At 43.4% G+C, this 14,536-nt stretch overlaps 1 protein-coding gene across 3 annotated transcripts in view; it reads left to right on the top strand.

Moving 5' to 3' along the window:
• LOC139581090 (mediator of RNA polymerase II transcription subunit 12-like) overlaps positions 1 to 14,536 on the top strand; it is a 69,118-nt gene that overhangs the window by 19,509 nt on the left and 35,073 nt on the right. For all 3 annotated transcript variants that reach the window (XR_011676141.1, XM_071410475.1, XM_071410473.1), the window contains exons 17-23: positions 169 to 287; positions 559 to 702; positions 852 to 1,015; positions 1,482 to 1,613; positions 2,013 to 2,240; positions 2,415 to 2,559; positions 12,226 to 12,346. Coding sequence is in view for 2 of the 3 variants with exons in the window: in XM_071410475.1 (XP_071266576.1) it covers positions 169 to 287; positions 559 to 702; positions 852 to 1,015; positions 1,482 to 1,613; positions 2,013 to 2,240; positions 2,415 to 2,559; positions 12,226 to 12,346 (1,053 nt within the window). In the remaining variant the exon portion in view is untranslated. The remainder of the gene's footprint in view (positions 1 to 168; positions 288 to 558; positions 703 to 851; positions 1,016 to 1,481; positions 1,614 to 2,012; positions 2,241 to 2,414; positions 2,560 to 12,225; positions 12,347 to 14,536) is intronic.

The following is a 14,536-nucleotide window of genomic DNA, read 5'->3' as shown; positions in this document are numbered from 1 at the left end:
TTCTCTTTTCCTTTTAATATTTGAATTGTGCTATTTGAGGACAATCTATTTTATAATGTGCATTTTAAAAGTGCATAGGGTGCCATGTGGGACATAAACATGTGATCAGATGAGCGCTAACCGTTGAGAATGGCCCTGTATATAATAGTCGATTTTCTTTTCTCTCAGGAGGAGATGAAGGACAGAAGAGGAAGAGGAGTAAGCCTGAGGCCTTCCCCACAGCAGAGGACATCTTCTCCAAATTTCAGCCTCTCTCCCACTTTGACCAGCACCAGGTCACCTCTCAGGTGAGCGATGCCCCTCCCATAGCAGTCCAGTCTCACCTTTTTTTAATGGTGCTCCAAAACTTGCTAGTGGAATCCTCTGAAGTTATTCAGTAAAAATAGATACTGATGTCCAAGGAAGTCGCTATTAAATGATTCCTATAAAACCACATCTTTCACTGCAAACTGATATTTTCAATTACCTTTTATTTTAATACTGGAGTATGCAATGTTGTGGATATTCACAGTTATGTATTTACAGTAGGCCTGTTGCCCTTCTCTTCTCTATGACTAGGTGTCCAGGAATGTTCTGGAACAGATCACCAGCTTTGCCTTAGGGATGTCCTATCACCTGCCCCTGGTCCAGCACATCCAGTTCATATTTGACCTCATGGAGTACTCCCTCAACATTAGTGGCCTCATCGATTTTGCCATTCAGGTACAGCTTTATCCCTGTCGTAGCATTTAATTACACTTCTCGTAGTGATAGTTATATTTTCAATTTTTTTCCCCTGAATGGTTTTAATATTTGTATAACTAACCTTCTCTTGCTTCCCCTCTCCCGTGTGTGTGTACCTGTGTATCTAGCTGCTGAATGAGCTGAGCCTGGTGGAGGCAGAGCTGCTGCTCAAGTCGTCCAGCCTGGTGGGCAGCTACACCACGGGCTTGTGTCTGTGCATCGTGGCCGTGCTGCGGCGGTACCACTCCTGTCTCATCCTCAACCCCGAGCAGACGGCGCAGGTCTTTGACGGGTAAGTCACAGAAGCTTAACTATTCACCTTTATAGCCTGGGTGCTAATGCTATCCAACCCTTAGTCATTCACATCACTGGCCTGGGGCGCTATCCAACCCCTAGGCATTCAGCTCTATTATATAGCCTGTTCGCCAGTCTGAATCGACTTTAGCCATTGTATGGGCAAGGCAGTGACATAGCGTTATTGAATGCAGAAACAGTCAGGTACCTAGGCTATTCATTGACAATAAACCCGTGTCTGTTTTATTCAGACCTAGGTCATCAAAAAGTATAGCTAAATCAAATACTTTGGAGTCAAATGCGGCCCTCAAATACTTTGGAGTTTGTACCTTTGGGACTATTGCAATGGTCACCTTGTATCCTGCAAACTCAATTCAACCCGTCTTCCATATCTCATTTAGTACAGGAAGTGTTCTGTCCTTTGTTGTTTTGCATTAACGTGTTCAATTATTGTCATTAACCAGGTTGCGCATCGTGGTGAAGTCAGGGGTGAACCCTGCAGACTGCTCCTCAGCTGAGCGCTGCATCCTGGCCTACCTGTATGACCTCTATACCTCCTGCAGTCACCTCAAGAGCAAGTTTGGAGAGATCTTCAGGTTAAACATCAACATGGACCATCAACTGTTCAATGCAGTTTTATTGTATTCTACCATTTCCATTACATTGTTTTAGTGGGCCAAGTCAAGTAAACATTGTGTTGAAACCAAAATATTTGGCCCCACATGGTAGCCGTCAAATGATTCTAAAAACAATCCGTGTCCTTCCTCTCCCTCAGAGCCATGTATTTAGAGAGTTGGGGCAACTTGTAGAATTTTGAATATTTGTTCAAATTTTAGACATTCAGTTACATTGCATTGTTTAATATCCCCCATGTAATGTTAATTGGGAGCTAACATTGCTGCCATAGAATGTTGTAGTGCCATGTAAATGAATCATAATGCAGAAAGATCAATGTCCCAGCTCTCTAAATATATGTCTCTCCCTCCCTGGTCCAGTGAGTTCTGCTCCAAGGTAAAGAACTCCATCTACTGTAACATCGACCCGTCAGACTCCAATATGCTGTGGGACCCTGTGTTCATGATGGAGGCCATCGCCAACCCGTCGGCCCACAACTTCAACCACAGCATGGTGGGTAAGATCCTCAACGACAGCCCCGCCAATCGCTACAGTTTTGTCTGCAATGTCCTCATGGATGTGTGCGTGGATCACCGGGACCCCGAGAGGCAAGCGCTGTTTTTCTATAAAACCGTTATCAATAATTGATTGTGGATATGTCCAGATGCATTAAACAATACAGGAGTCTTGACTGTCAACTAACCAGTTATACGTATCTGATATGAATTATATAGTAAGGTGTTATGAGTTTAATACCCATCTCTGTGTGTCTATTTATATAGAGTGAATGACATTGGGATCCTGTGTGCGGAGCTGACTGCGTACTGTCGCTCTCTGAGTGCTGAGTGGCTGGGCGTCCTCAAGGCCCTCTGCTGCTCCTCCAACAACGGCAACTGTGGCTTCAATGACCTGCTGTGCAACGTGGACGTGAGTGTGTTCACACGCACTCGGCACACCTACACGCACACACTGCTCAATAGCCTTGCAGCTCTGTCTCTACACCAATTAATATGCATTTAGATTCAGAGAGTTTAATAGTCACGTGTACAGGGTTGCAGATGTAGTTACAAGGTACAGTGAAATTCTTAAGCTCCGATGCAGGATAATAAAAATATATATAATATATACATATTCACTGTGGCAATGATAATGTCCATTGGGGTGGGGGCAGGGTAAATGCCAGTTGAGGGGAGTTGGAAATGTCCATAGGGGGAGCAGCAGGGGGAGAGGGTTGGTTGGAAGACTGGGGGAGTAGGTGGGGGGGACATGCGAGCAGATAGCTGACTAGTGGTGTCTATTCAGCAGCCTGATGATCTGGGGGTAGAAGCTATTGGCCAGACTTACAGATTTTGCCATGATGTTCCTATACTGCAACGGTCTGAGTGATGGAAACGGGAAGAAAAGACCATGGCTAGGGTGGCTGGGTGCCCTGATGATCTTCTTGGCCTTCCTGCGACACCTGGTGTTATAGGTGTCCTGGAGGGCAGGCAGTGTGCATCCAATAATGTGTTCGGTTGAGCGTACCACCCTCTAAAGTGCCTTGCGATCCGCGGCGGTGGAGTTGCCATACCAGTTTATGATTCAGCCCGACAGTATGCTCTCGATGGTGTTCTTGTTGAACACTGTGAAGGCCCTTGGAGACGGGCTGAATTTCTTCAGCATTGAGATGTGTATGCCGAGGATCTTGCCAGTTTTACCGTCTCCACGGCGGCCCAGTTGATGAGGATGGGGGCGTGCCCAGTCTGGTTCCTCTTGAAGTCCACAATCAGCTCATTTGTTTTTCTGACGTTGCGGGAGAGGTTGTTTACCTGGTACCGCAGCGTCAGTGTTTACTTCCTCCCAGTAGGCCGTCTTATTGTTGTTGGTAATTAGGCCTACTACTGTTGAGGCCATGCAGTCGGGTAAACAGGGAGTACAGGAGGGGAATGAGGATGCCCCCTTGTGGAGAATCAGTGTCGGAGGTAATGTTGCTTACCTTCACCACCTGGGGGTGGCCCGTCAGGAAGTCCGGGACCCAGTTGCATTAGGAGGAGTTCAGTCCCAGGCCGAGCTGAGGTATTGAAGGCCGAGCTGTAGTCAATGAACAGCATCCTCACATATGCATTCCTTTTGTCAAGGTGGGTGAGGGCAGTGTGCAGTGCAATGGCGATTGGGTCGTCCGTGGATCTGTCAGTGCAGTAGGGGAATTGGAGAGGGTCAACTGTGTCGGGGGTGGAGGTGATGTGGTCTTTGACTAGCCTCTCAAAGCACTTCATGATGATGGAAGTGAGTGTTGGGTCCGTAGTCTTTCAGTTCCTTTCCCTTTCTTGGGCATGGGGATGATATAGGACATATAACATTTGCAGTTGGATAGTGGCCTGAGCTAGAGAGATTAAATATGTCCGAAACACACAACAGCCAGCTGGTATGCACATGCTCTGAGGACACGGCTAGGGATGCCGTTTGGGACGACAGCCTTACGATGGTTAACACGTTTGAATTAATTAAGTGGGTCTTTGAGAGACCGTAAGTGGGTAATTCTATAAATAATGGGGCCAATGTGTGACATTGGGATCAACATTTAAAAATGGTTTGAAACAAAAATAAAAATGATTTTCATGCAGTTCCCCGTTCACTTTGAGAAACAAATATGCAAATTAGCCCATAACTCAGCCTATAAAACATGGGCTACCCTATGACTATACAGTTCATTCCAAAAGTATTCAGACCCCTTGACTTTTTCCAAATTTTATGTTACGGCCTTATTCTAAAAATGTATTAAATTTTTTGTTTTCCCTCATTCATCTACACACAATACCCCATAATGACATAGCAAAAAAAGTGATTTTGAAATTTTAACTCATTTTATAATTAGATTTACATTTACATAAGATTTCAGATCCTTTACACAGTACTTTTTTTTGAAGGGCCTTTGACAGCAATTACAGCCATGAGCCTTCTTGGGTATGACGCTACAAGCTTGGCACACCTGTATTTTAGGGAGTTTCTCCCACTTCTCTCTGCATATCCTCTCATGCTCTGTCAGGTTGGATGGGAGCATCGCTGCACAGCAATTTTCAGGACTTCCCAGAGATGTTCGATCGGGTTCAAGTCCAGACTCTGGCTGGGCCACTCAAGGACATTCAGAGACTTGTCCCGAAGCCACTCCTGCGTTGTCTTGGCTGTGTGCTTAGGGTCGTTGTACTGTTGAAAGGTGAATCTTTGCCCCAGTCAGGTCCTGAGCACTTTGGAGAAGGTTTTCATCAAGGGTCTCTCTGTACTTTGCTCTGTTCATCTTTCCCTCGATCCTGACTAGTGTCCCAGTCCCTGCCGCTAAAAAACATCCCCACAGCATTATGCAGCCACCACCATGCTTCACCGTAGGGATAGTGCTACATTTCCTCCAGATGTGACTCTTGGCATTCAGGGCAAAGAGTTAAATCTTGGTTTCATCACACCAGAGAATCTTGTTTCTCATGGTCTGAGTCTACCATAAAGGCCTGATTGGTGGAGTGCTGCAGAGATGGTTGTCCATCTGGAAGGTTCTCTTATCTCCACAGAGGAACTCTGTAGCTCTGTCAGAGTGACCATTGGCCCTTCTCACACAATTGCTCAGTTTGGCTGAATGGCCAGCTCTAGGAAGAGTCTTTGCGGTTCCAAACTTCTTCCATTTAAGAATGATGGGAGGCCACTGAATTCTGTAGAAATGTTTTGGTACCCTTCCCCAGATCTGTGCTTTAACACAATCCTGTCTCGGAGCTTTACGGACAACTCTTTCGACCGCATGGCTTGGTTTTGAATTGGCATGCACTGTCAACTGTGTGACCTTATATAGACAGGTGTGTGCCTTTCCAAATCATGTCCAATCAATTGAATTTACCACAGGTGGACTCCAATCAAGTTGTAGAAACATCTCAAGGATGATCAATAGAAACAGTATGCACCTGAGCTCAGTTTTGAGTCTCGTAGCAGGGGCTGAATACTTACGTAAATAAGGTATTTCTTTTTTATATATATATATATATATAGTGGGGAGAACAAGTATTTCATACACTGCCGATTTTGCAGGTTTTCCTACTTACAAAGCATTTAGAAGTCTGTAATTTATATCATAGGTACACTTCAACTGTGAGAGACGGAATCTAGATCAAAAGTCCAGAAAATCACATTGTATGATTTTTAAGTAATTAATTTGCATTTTATAATCCAGCCACAGTGTCCGATTTCAAAAAAGCTTTACGACGAAAGCAAACCAAACGATTATGTTAGGTGAGTGCCTATTCACAGAATAACACAGCCATTTTTCCAGCCAAAGAGGGGATTTACAAAAAGAAGAAATATAGATCAAATTAACCTTTCTAGGACACACGTTCCGCTAGCGGAACCCCCCCCCCCACAACATTCCCCTAAAAATGCAGCGCGGGAAATTACAAAATATTTTGGGGAAATATGTAACTTTCACATATTAACAAGTCCAATACAGCAAATGAAAGATACCAAAAAGAATTATTGCTAGCATGTTTAGTACACATATCCAAACGCTCGTGCAAGTCCCGCATAACGTTGGACAAAAACTTCAAAAAGTTATATCACAGGTCGAATAAACTTGTCAAACTAAGTAGATAATCAATCTTCAGGATGTTGTTTTCATATATATCCAATAACGTTCTAACCGGAGCATTCCTTCGTGTCTGTAGAAGTAATGGAACGCAAAGCGATATCATGTGGAATGCGCGTGACCAGGAACTGGCAATCTGCCAGACCACTGACTCGTTCCCCTCTCATCCGGCCCCACAACACAGTATAAGCTTCATTCAACGTTATACAGACTGTTGACATCTAGTGGAAGGCGTAGGAAGTGCAAATCGATCCATATCTTACTGGGATTTGAACAGGCAATGAGTTGAATATCGACCAGCCTCAGAATTTCCACTTCCTGTTTGGAAGTTTGCCTTCCATATGAGTTCTGTTATACTCAGACACAATTCTAACAGTTTTAGAAACTTCAGAGGTCGACCGATTTATGATTTTTCAACGCCGATACCGATTATTGGAGGACAAAAAAAGCCGACACCGATTTTATATTTAAAAAAACAAAAGTGTGTGTATATATATATCATACACACACACATTTTTGTGCTAATGACAATTGCAACAATACTGAATGAACACTTTTATTTTAACTTAATATAATACATAAATAAAATCAATTTAGTCTCAAATAACATGAGAACATATGTTAAAACGAACCACCAGCTTTCATGGGTCTTCAATATTCCCAGTTAAGAAGTTTTGGGTTGTAGTGCAGAAAGCAGAGCTTGCCTGCATGGTCCCCTGTCAGTCTGCTCCTCCGTGAAACACAGACCTTATTTTGAAGTAGATCAAGACATTCGCTATGGAAGACATGAACGGTAAAATAACGAAGGAACCCCTTTCAAGTTATTACAGGAATTATAACGCGTCGACTATTTCTCTCTAAACCATATACCTTTGACTTATCCGGAAACTATCACCTCAAAAACAAAACGTTTATTCCGTTCCGTATTTTATCTAACGGGTGGCATCCATGAGTCTAAATATTCCTGTTACATTGCACAACCTTCAATGTTATGTCATAATTACATAAAATTCTGGCAAATTAGTTCGCAAAGAGCCAGGCGGCACAAACTGTTGCATATACCCTGACTCTGCGTGCAATGAACGCAAGAGAAATGACACAATTTCACCTGGTTAATATTGCCTGCTAATAATATATTAGCATCTGGGACAGAGTAGGAGGCAGTTCAATTTGGGCACGCTATTCATCCAAAATGAAAATGCTGCCCCCTATCCCTAAAAAGTTAATCACTAACCTTTGATGATCTTCATCAGATGACACTCATAGGACTTCATGTTACACAATACATGTATGTTTTGTTCGGTAAAGTTCATATTTATATCCAAAAATCTGAGTTTACATTGGCTCCTTACGTTCAGAAGTCACAAAACATCCTTTGATTTTGCAGAGAGCCACATCAATTTACAGGAATACGCATAATAAACATTGTTAAAAGATACAACAGTTATGCATGGAATTTTAGATGCACTTCTCTTTAATGCAGCCGCTGTGTCAGATTTCAAAAAAGCTTTACGGAAAAAGCAAACCATGCAATAATCTGAGTCGGCGCTCAGAGCCCAATCAAGACACAAATATAGCCGCCATATTATGCAGTCAACAGAAGTCAGAAGTAACAATATAAACATTCACTTACCTTTGATGATCTTCATCAGAATGCACTCCCAGGAATCCCAGTTCCACAATACATTTTTGTTTTGTTCGATAATGTCCATTTATGTCCAAATTCCTCCTTGTTGTTCTAGCGTTCAGTACACTTTCCAAACTCACGACGCGCGGGCAGGTCCAGCGGAAAGTACGGACGAAAGTTTAAAAAGTTATATTACAGTCCGTAAAAACATGACAAACGGAGTATTGAATCAATATTTAGGATGTTTTAGCATAATTCTTCAATAATGTTCCAACTGGAGTATTCCTGTGTCTTCAGAATTGCGATGGAACAGAGCTCGCTCTCACGTGAACGCGCATGGTCAGAGCATGTTCAGGTCATTGCAGACCTGACTCAATCCTCTCTCCTTCGGCCCCACTAAACAGTAGAGGCATCAGACAAGGTTTTAACGACTGTTGACATCTAGTGGAAGCCTTAGGAAGTGCAACATTACCAATATCCCAATGTATCTTCAATAGGAGCTGAGTTGAAAATATACCAACCTCAGAGTTCTCACTTCCTGGTTGGATTTTTTTCTCAGGTTTTTGCCTGCCTGATGAGTTATGTTATACTCACAGACATCATTCAAACAGTTTTAGAAACGTCAGTGTTTTCTATCCAAATCTACTAATAATATGCATATTCTAGCTTTTATGGCTTTGTAGCAGGCCGTTTACTCTGGGCATGCTTTTCATCCGGACGTGAAAATACTGCCCCCTACCCCAAAGAAGTTAAAGTAACATACACACCTCAACATCAACTGTTCAGTGGTGCCTGTGTGAATCAGGCCTTCATGGTTGAATTCCTGCAAAGAAACCACGACTAAAGGACACCAATAAGAAGAAGAGACTTGCTTGAGCCAAGAAACACGAGCAATGGACATTAGACCGGTGGAAATGTGTCCTTTGGTCTGGAGTCCAAATATGAGATTTTTGGTTCCAACAAAAATGTGTGTGTGAACGGATGATCTCTGCATGTGTATTTCCCACCGTAAGCATGGAGGAGGAATTGTTTTGGCGTGGGGTGCTCTGCTGGTGACACTGTCTGCGATTTATTTAGAATAAGGCACACTTAACCAGCATGGCTACCACAGCATTCTGCAGCAATACGCCAACCCATCTGGTTTGAGCTTAGTGGGACTATGCATTTTTTTTCCCAACAGAACAATGACCCAACACACCTCCAGGCTGTGTAAGGGCCATTTGACCAAGAAGGAGAGTGATGGAGTACTGCATCAGATGACCTGGCCTCCACAATCCCCCGACCTCAACCAAATTGAGATGGTTTGGGATGAGTCGGACCGCAGAGTGAAGAAAAAGCAGCCAACAAGTGCTTAGCATATGTGGGAACTCCTTCAAGACTTTTGGAAAAGCGTTCCAGGTGAATCTGGTTGAGAGAATGCCAAGAGTGTGCCAAGTTGTCATCAAGGCAAAGGGTGCCTATTTGAAGAATCTGAAATATATTTTGATTTGCTTAACACTTTTTTGGTTACTACATGATTCCATATGTGTTATTTTATAGTTTTGATGTCTTCACAATTATTCTACAATATAGAAAATAGTAAAAATAAAAAACCTTGAATGAGTAGATGTTCTGAAACTTTTGACCTGTAGTGTATTTATTTTATAATTATATCCAGAATAATTAATAGGAATAGCGTTGGGTATTGCATCATAGTCTATCATATATAAATGACCACAGTAGACAGTCCAATCCAAGGCACTAAAACATGAACCCATGACCTTGATGCTTTCTCTGTTAAATCTAATGAGACCCTGCTGTAAAGAAAGCCCACAACAGATGATCAACATCAATTCGATAGGGATATTAGATCCAATGTGGATTCAGGCACAACTGTCTTCACCAGCGTGAGGAATGAGAAAAAAAAGATTTTCTGAACATTCCTCGCAAACACCTTTTATCCAGCACTTGGGCTGTTGCGTTGCATGCACTATCACAACAGCTGTTCATCACTTGACTGTCAATTATAAAAAATCCTTCCTGGATCGTATGATGATGATGTGTGAAAATATCATGGCATAACTAATCAGACACCAAATGCGCATCCAACAAGTATTATGCATAATTATTGAAGAACCACGTTGATGACAGTATCGATTTAGGTTTTAAGTATCAAGGTGACTCTTTCAGTTAGAAGCATTAGATTTTGCAATCGTATACTGTACATAATTTTGTATAATTTTGCCCTAGCACGACACAGCTGATTCAAATAATCAACTAATCATCAAGCTTTGACCTTGGAGTCCCGAGGACCGAGTTTGGGAAATGCTGGCATAAGGAGATGACAAATGTTACGTAGTTACACTGAATTTCTTAGATCTCTATACAAAAAATTGGACTGAAAGCTAGATCCAGGATTCTTAAAGGGTTCAAGTTCAATGTCTAATTTAACTAATTAATGCTTAAAACATGATATCACAGTAACTTACACTGCCATAAATGCAAGGACAGAAAAGTAAATGTATTATGTGACACGATTTTAAACAAATCTGTCAAGACACCAACTCTGAGAAAGGGTAAACATGAGTTGATTTACCTATGAATTTTATTCCATTCGGAAAGTATTCAGACCCCTTGAAATATATTTATTTTTTACGTTACAGCCTTATTCTAAAATGGATTAAATAAAATCCTCAATCTACACACAGTACCCCATAATGACAAAGCAAAAACAGTTGTTTGCAATTTTTTAATATAAACATACCTTATTCAGACCATTTGCTATGAAACTCAAAATTGAGCTCGGGTGCATCCTGTTTCCATTGATCTTTCAATTGATTGGACATGATTTGGAAAGACACACACCTGTCTATATAATGTCCCACAGTTGACACTGCGTGTCAGAGCAAAATCCAAGCCATGAGGTTAAAGGAATTGTCCATACAGCTCCGAGACAGGATTGTTTTGAGGCACAGATCTGGGAAGGGCACCAAAATATTTCTGCAGCATTGAAAATCCCCAAGAACACAGTGGCCTCCATCATTCTTAAATGGCCGCCCGGCAAAACTGAGCAGTCCGGCGAGATGCGCCTTGGTCAGGGAGTTGACCAAGAACCTGATGGTCACTCTGACAGAGCTCCAGAGTTCTTCTGTGGAGATGGGAGGACCTTCCAGAAGGACAACCATCTCTGCAGCACTCCACCAATCAGGCCTTTTATGGTAGAGTGGCCAGACGAAAGCCACTCCTCAGTAAAAGGCACATGACAGCCCGAAATGGTGTTAGCCAAAAGGCACCTAAAGGACTCTCGGACCATGACAAACAAGATTCTCTGGTCTGATGAAACCAAGATTGAACTCTTTGGCCAGGATGCTAACCTCACGTCTGGAGGAAACATGGCACCATCCCTACGGTGAAGCATGGTATTGGCAGCATCATGCTGTGGGGATGTTTTTCAGGGACTGGGAGACTAGTCAGGATCGAGGGAAAGATGAACGGAGCAAAGTACAGAGAGATCCTTGATAAACTCTATCGAACATTTCAGGAGAGACCTGAAAATAGCTGTGCAGCGACGCTCCCCATCCAACCAGACAGAGCATGAGAGGTCTGCAGAGAAGAATGGGAGAAACTCCCCAAATACAAGTGTGCCAAACATGTAGCGTCATACCCAAGAGGACTTAATCGCTGCCAAAGGTCCTTCAACAAAGTCTGAATACTGATGTAAATGTGAGATTTCAGGTTAAAAATGTTTTATGCATTTGTAAACATTACTAAAAAAACAGTTTTTGCTTTGTTATTAAGGGGTATTGTGTGTAGATTTGAGGGGGGAAAAAACTATTATCAATTTTAGAATAAAGCTGTAATTTAACAAAGTGTGGGAAAAGTCAAGGGGTCTGAATACTTTACGATAGCTGCGTTGTAGCTATATCTTAATGTAATTACATGAACATTTTTGGCAGATTATTAGCAATGACTTATCACCAGATGTAATAAGTTGTCCAGCATAGGACATTTTCACTAGTACCCTAGTTTATAAAAAGACCCATGTGTACGTAACCCTCGTTGTCCTCTGGGGCTCTCCTTGGTTGCTTAGTCATCGTGGTGCTCGAAGCGTGAGAAAAAGGTGTTTAGCTTGTCCGGTAGGGCAGCATTGGTGTCCGCGACATGGCTGGCTTTGTTTTTGTAATCCGTGATCGTTAGGAGCCCCTGCCACATGCGCCTCGTGTCCGACCCGCTGAATGCTCCTCCGGCTCTGAGAGGCACGATTAGAGTGGAACACACAGTAACATTCCAGCATCTCTTTCTCTCTACACCAATACGTGTTGAGTAATTAGCAGTCCACTTCAAATTTGAACATTTCCTTCTCTGTTTCCTTCTCTCTGTTCTGTCTCAGGTCAGCGATCTCTCCTTCCATGACTCCCTGGCCACCTTCGTAGCCATCCTCATTGCCCGTCAGTGTCTTCTCCTGGAGGACCTGGTCCGCTGCGTAGCCATCCCTTCCCTCCTCAACGCTGGTAAGAGCCCGTCTTTCACCCCCAGACCCAATGCCAGGGTCCTGTTCATGAGGCACCAAACGAAAGAAAATGGTGAAATAGGGATGGACTGACTACCTGTACTCGGTCTAATAAGGAACGTTCATTTTCGTTTTCCGTTGCTAAATGTTTTGAAGCGTTTTCGTTGCATGCCCTAAGGAACACCAACCAGGCCTTACTCTTAGATCCCAGTCTCTCCTATTTAATCTAGCCTAAACTCTCTGCCATCTCGGTATAAATGAGTTTACAGTACACAGAGGCCCTGTCTGCCTGCCTCTCTAGGCTTTGAAGATACTCCCATCCCCATAATGCATTACTTTTGTATTTTCTGTCTGAGCAGGAGGGAAACGCCACAGTGTGTTTGGTCCCACTCTGCACAGTGTGTGTGTCTGTGGTGGCCAATCAAGGCTGCATCTCAGAGGACAAGGCCTCATTAAGCCTGTTTTCAAAGTCCCCTGTGAAGTTGTCAAAACATGGTACAGACATTATTGGGCACAGACAACAGCACAAAGGGCAAGAGGGTAGAGACAACAATACATCACACAAAGCAGCCACAACTGTCAGTAAGAGTGTCCATGATTGAGTCTTTGAATGAAGAGATTGAGATAAAACTGTCCAGTTTGAGTGTTTGTTGCAGCTTGTTCCAGTCGCTAGCTGCAGCGAACTGAAAAGAGTGGCGGCCCAGGGATTTGTGTGCTTTGGGGACCTTTTAACAGAATGTGACTGGCAGAACGGGTGTTGTATGTGGAGGATGAGGGCGAGAGTGAGGGGGGAGTGAGGCCTAAGAGGGTTTTATAAATAAGCATCAACCAGTGGGTCTTGCGACAGGTATACAGAGATTACCCGTTTACAGAGGAGTATAGAGTGCAGTGATGTGTCCTATAAGGAGCATTGGTGGCAATTCTGATGGCCAAATGGTAAAGAACATCTAGCCGCTCGAGAACACCCTTACCTGCCGATCTATAAATTGTCTCCGTAATCTAGCATGGGTAGGATGGTCATCTGAATCAGGGTTAGTTTGGCAGCTGGGGTGAAAGAGGAACGATTACGATAGAGGAAACCAAGCCTAGATTTAACTTTAGCCTGCAGCTTTGATATGTGCTGAGAGAAGGACAGTGCACCATCTAGCCGTACTCCCAAGTACTTGTATGAGGTGACTACCTCAAGCTCTAAACCCTCAGAGGGAGTAATAACACCTGTGGGATGAGGGGCATTCTTCTTACCAAACCTCATTAACTTTGTTTTGGAGGTATTCGGAACAAGGTTAAGGGTAGAGAAAGCTTGTTGGACACTTAGAAAGCTTTGTTGTAGTGCATTTAACACAACATTGGTGGAGGGGCCAGCTGAGTATAGGACTCTCTAGGTCGATTTGTTCTCGGGTCTGGGTCTGATTGTTCTTGGGTCCATTCAGGGTCCGGGTCCCCATCCGGGTCCAACTTTTTGGTCTCCCCCCATAAAACTGGGGGACCACCAAGGACCCTGGAACACCACACCAACCCAAAAACTTTGTTTGTTTATAAAAAATAAAAATATACTGCCCTGGTTAAAGCTGCCCCAGCCAACCTCGTCCTCCCCAGACCTCAGCAACCAGTGCGCACAGGAAGCTACCTTTTTTAAGCATAACAATTTTTTAAAGAGGAGGACAGCAGGGACTGATGACAGGAGCAACAGGACAACACTAAATAACAGTGGCAGATCACGTGGGCGACACGCATATGTCACAACACTCGGGGACAACGCGCATTAGAACGTGTCCACCAGTATCTGCATAAACCACTACGTCGTCCAGATAAACAGCACACCCGACGAGACCGGAGACAACCCTATTCATAAGGCGCTGAAAAGTGGCAGGTGTGTTACGCAGGCCAAAACTCATAACCGAATAAGAGTACAGACGGGAGGGTGTAATAAATTGTGTCCCCTATGCATCAGTGGCACCTGCCAATAGCCCTTTAACAGGTAAAACTTGCTCACATACTTCGCTGCTCCAACCTGATCAACGCAGTCCTCCATCTGTTGAAATGAATCTGGCTTTGTGACACTGTTTAACTTACGGTAGTCCGTACAAAATCTTTGTCCCATCTGGTTTACTGACCAAGATACAGGGAAAAGCCCAGCTTGAGAAAGGCTCTGCAATATCATTATCCAGCATGTACCAGATCTCAACATCCA

The sequence above is a fragment of the Salvelinus alpinus genome, chromosome 7 (genome assembly GCF_045679555.1).
Source record: "Salvelinus alpinus chromosome 7, SLU_Salpinus.1, whole genome shotgun sequence".
In the NCBI taxonomy this organism is placed as follows: Eukaryota; Metazoa; Chordata; class Actinopteri; order Salmoniformes; family Salmonidae; genus Salvelinus; species Salvelinus alpinus.
This window is presented reverse-complemented; position numbering and strand designations above follow the sequence as displayed.